General features: G+C 37.1%; 1 protein-coding gene across 1 annotated transcript; it reads left to right on the plus strand.

Annotated features, from left to right (window-relative positions):
* The first annotated feature begins 425 nt into the window (after positions 1-425).
* On the plus strand, positions 426-3,137 carry LOC125179252. Its single transcript, XM_047884763.1, has 5 exons — positions 426-482; positions 954-1,063; positions 2,074-2,165; positions 2,629-2,757; positions 2,959-3,137. The coding sequence occupies exons 1-5, from the start codon at positions 430-432 to the stop codon at positions 2,998-3,000; spliced, it is 426 nt and encodes a 141-aa protein (XP_047740719.1). The 5' UTR covers positions 426-429; the 3' UTR covers positions 3,001-3,137.
* Positions 3,138-3,410: the final 273 nt, after the last annotated feature.

Raw genomic sequence — 3,410 nt, forward strand, 5'->3', positions numbered from 1 at the left:
TGAATTTACAGCAACATTGAGTTTTTATAACTAAAGAAATGAGTTTTAAAAAAGTTTGTTCATAGATTCAATCATCAAAAGAATATTAAGTTATATTCTAAAACCAAAGTTTCCAAAATAAAATGAACAGAGAGCATTCTTCACTTAAAATTTAACTTCGTATAGTTAGAGGCGACAAAATTGATGATGATAATGTACGCATGTGTGACAATCCATCATTAATAACAGCCTCTGATGTTGTTATTAATGATGTCCCAACCCAATGATTAGTAACACCTGTCCCAACAAATGCAAAGCCTATAACATAGCCACCACATGCTCGCAATGCATCAGGACCAAGCAGTATTTGCCTTCCCACGGACAACCTGCCATCGCACCGCTGCTCCGACCTGCCATCGCACCGCTGCTCCGACCTTCCACAGCCAAAAGATGACGCGAGCTCTGATGCTTCTCATCGTAGTCGCCGCTGCCTCGTCCGCGGCGTAAGTACTTCGCTTACAAACCAAACCGACGATGTGATGTTGACAAGATCTGTGAACATGAATATTTCCATATGGCTAGTGATTTTTATTGTGTTCTGTTTGATTGAAATTAACGATTTCAATGGAGGATGACCCATGACTTATAATTATAGTTATAGACTACAATTTTTCTAATTCAATATAACACAATTTAATCATTCGAGAACAATATTTAATCCACTTTCCTTCATTACTTCGCAACTCCTGAATGTCTGAACCTTGATGAAGGCAACGTTAGCAGTGAATTCGGTATTTTCTGATTGCCTAACGAGAAAATTCGGATGTATACAGCTACATATATTCAGGGCGTTGTTTCGAACTATCGTATCGTCCTGGATTTCATGAAAAAATTAAACGTTTGATATATTTTAAAGAAGAAGGCACTTGCTAATTTTTTACACATGAATTACTATATATGTAATTTTTTTACAGCGTTGAACTATCCCCTTGCAAACTGGCACTCAAGCCGGCACATGAAAATTTCGCCAATGTCGAAAGTTGTAAGCTGCAGTACAAAACGGAGCTGGACAAGTTTATTTCAAGTGAGTGCACAAAATAATAATTTTTGTGAATAAAGAATAATTTTGAATCATTTTGTTCCTGTTGGCTGTTAACATAATTCTAAACCAAAATTGGTCGACTGCGGGTCTAAAGCTCTAACTAAACTCAACAACTAACAGGGTTAAAACTACAATTAACATCGTTGATGCTCCCAGTATGAACGCGTTCATGAACAGACTAGATAAAGCTATGGAAAAATATATGTCCAGACTTGAAATGTCTAGCACCATATCGAACCCGGTGGAAGTCTAGTAGCTACTTCAAACTATCGTCAGTCATGAAAAGATCCGGTCAAAGGACCTGTTTTTAGATCTCGTCTGGACAAGCCACGAAAAGTACAAGAATCGGCGACAGGCCACATCAGGCCTACTCTTCAGCGCCGACATCACTATGATATGTTACATAAATGTAGGAGAACAAACCACCTTGTTCGCGTGGGAGTTTGTTGACAACTTATCAAAATTTGCGTCTTAATGATTGATCATGTTTTTATTAACGCATGCTGTAAAGAAATAATATTCCCGTTAAGCATATTTTCTTGATATTTTAAGCATCTTGAGCGAGCCTATATGATTAAAAATTGTTTCATAAATTCATCGACAGACGAGCATTCAAACTTGGCCACTTCTCCATGGGCAATTGTTGCAAATTGAATTCAATAAATTAAAATATTGAAATCTAAGTTTTCTAAACGATCAGACATATATTAACTCTATATAAACTTTTTCAAGATGCTTTGCTGGAGACGTTTTACCCCTTAATTGAAAACTTCAAATGATGAATCGACTAGTATCGATTTTTTATTATCTTTTATTTCATATTTTTTTAAATTTTGAACTTTTGATGATTTGTGTATGTCAGTTTTGCCTTTAAAGATCTTAGCTGAGATCCAGCCTGTGATATTTCCATCATTGTGTATATTTATATGATATGAATATCAACTATTTATATGCTATGAATACCAATCTCCTACTATTTTTCTCTCCAATAGATACAAAATGCACCCACCTTCCGTACGATGTAGCAACATGTGATCCGCTTCTATACAATTACTCCAAGTGCGCGTTGAAATTTATCGGAGTCGTAAGTATTGCAGTATATTGGCACACTGAGTGCAGCATATAGCGCAGTTACTTGGGCACTGAGTGCAGTAACTTGAGCACTGAGTGCAGTACATAGCGCAGTTACTCGGGCATATGAAAAGACATCAACATTTCGCACATCCGCTCGTCTGGACCCAATATACATTTCTGCTGCAAGTTTTATTCAGCGATTCTTCCGCTTAATTGAAAGATGTAGCGTTTCTTAAGCCTTGTCAGTGAACTGAAATGAGATGTTAAACACGCAATTTATTATATAAAACAAAAATATTGACACAACAAATCTTCTTGTTTGCATGACGAATAATAATTTTTCAAATTGTCCAGATTAGGAAGTGCGGAAGTCCAAAACTCCCAATTTTCATAGCGTGAAATATTATTCCTTGTTCTTTTCTGAAAATAATTTTATTCAATTAGTTATTCCCAAGCCCTTATTTCCTCGCCAGCTGAAGCCTGACAACACAGTGGACGATGTGGCCTTCCAGAAGATTTTGTTGCAGAACAAATGCAGCAAAGACACCAACTTCGCAAAGGCTTACCCGACATGCAAGAGCTCAACCATGAAGTATTTGAACGTGAGTCATGAAAAATATTTGTGTTTATTCTCCTAGCCAACTCATGCAATATGTTTTTGTTATATTCGATGAACACAATGTTAAAAATATTCAAAATATATATAATATAGAAATAATTCATGCAGCGAAATAGATCATGGTTCAGGAAGATGTATTCAGCTTAAAAAGTACATGACTCATGACGTATATTCTATTTGGCAGGTGGTGCAATTCATCGAGTGTCTCGATAAAGCCGTGCCCTAAGCAGTTCACTCATTGGAGGAAAACCTGCTGACGCGGAACAAGACTGACTGAACTCGCTTTCACTCTTACGGGATTTTTGGGATTTTTTTAGTGCACGGGACTTTCTTATTTCACTATTAAATTTGGTGGTGTTTCTTCAATAATAGATTTATTATCCTGATAACGAGAAGTTATGAGAAGATCATCAATGAAAAATATTTTCCAGACAGTTCATATAGATATTTACACTAGGCTATTCAGACAGCTTATAGAGATTGGTGCGGAGACGAAATTTGAACTACATCTTCACCAGAAGTCCGGATGCGAGTAGTACTAGCGCCCCAATGCGAACGCTCAGCGGTTATCATCGACGCAGAACCTGACCTCTCTTAATGTCAGCCCAAAGGGTTGTGTCTCCCCAGGGCTCTTTT

The sequence above is a fragment of the Hyalella azteca genome, unplaced genomic scaffold (assembly GCF_000764305.2).
Source record: "Hyalella azteca isolate HAZT.00-mixed unplaced genomic scaffold, Hazt_2.0.2 contig16112, whole genome shotgun sequence".
Lineage (NCBI taxonomy): Eukaryota > Metazoa > Arthropoda > Malacostraca > Amphipoda > Hyalellidae > Hyalella > Hyalella azteca.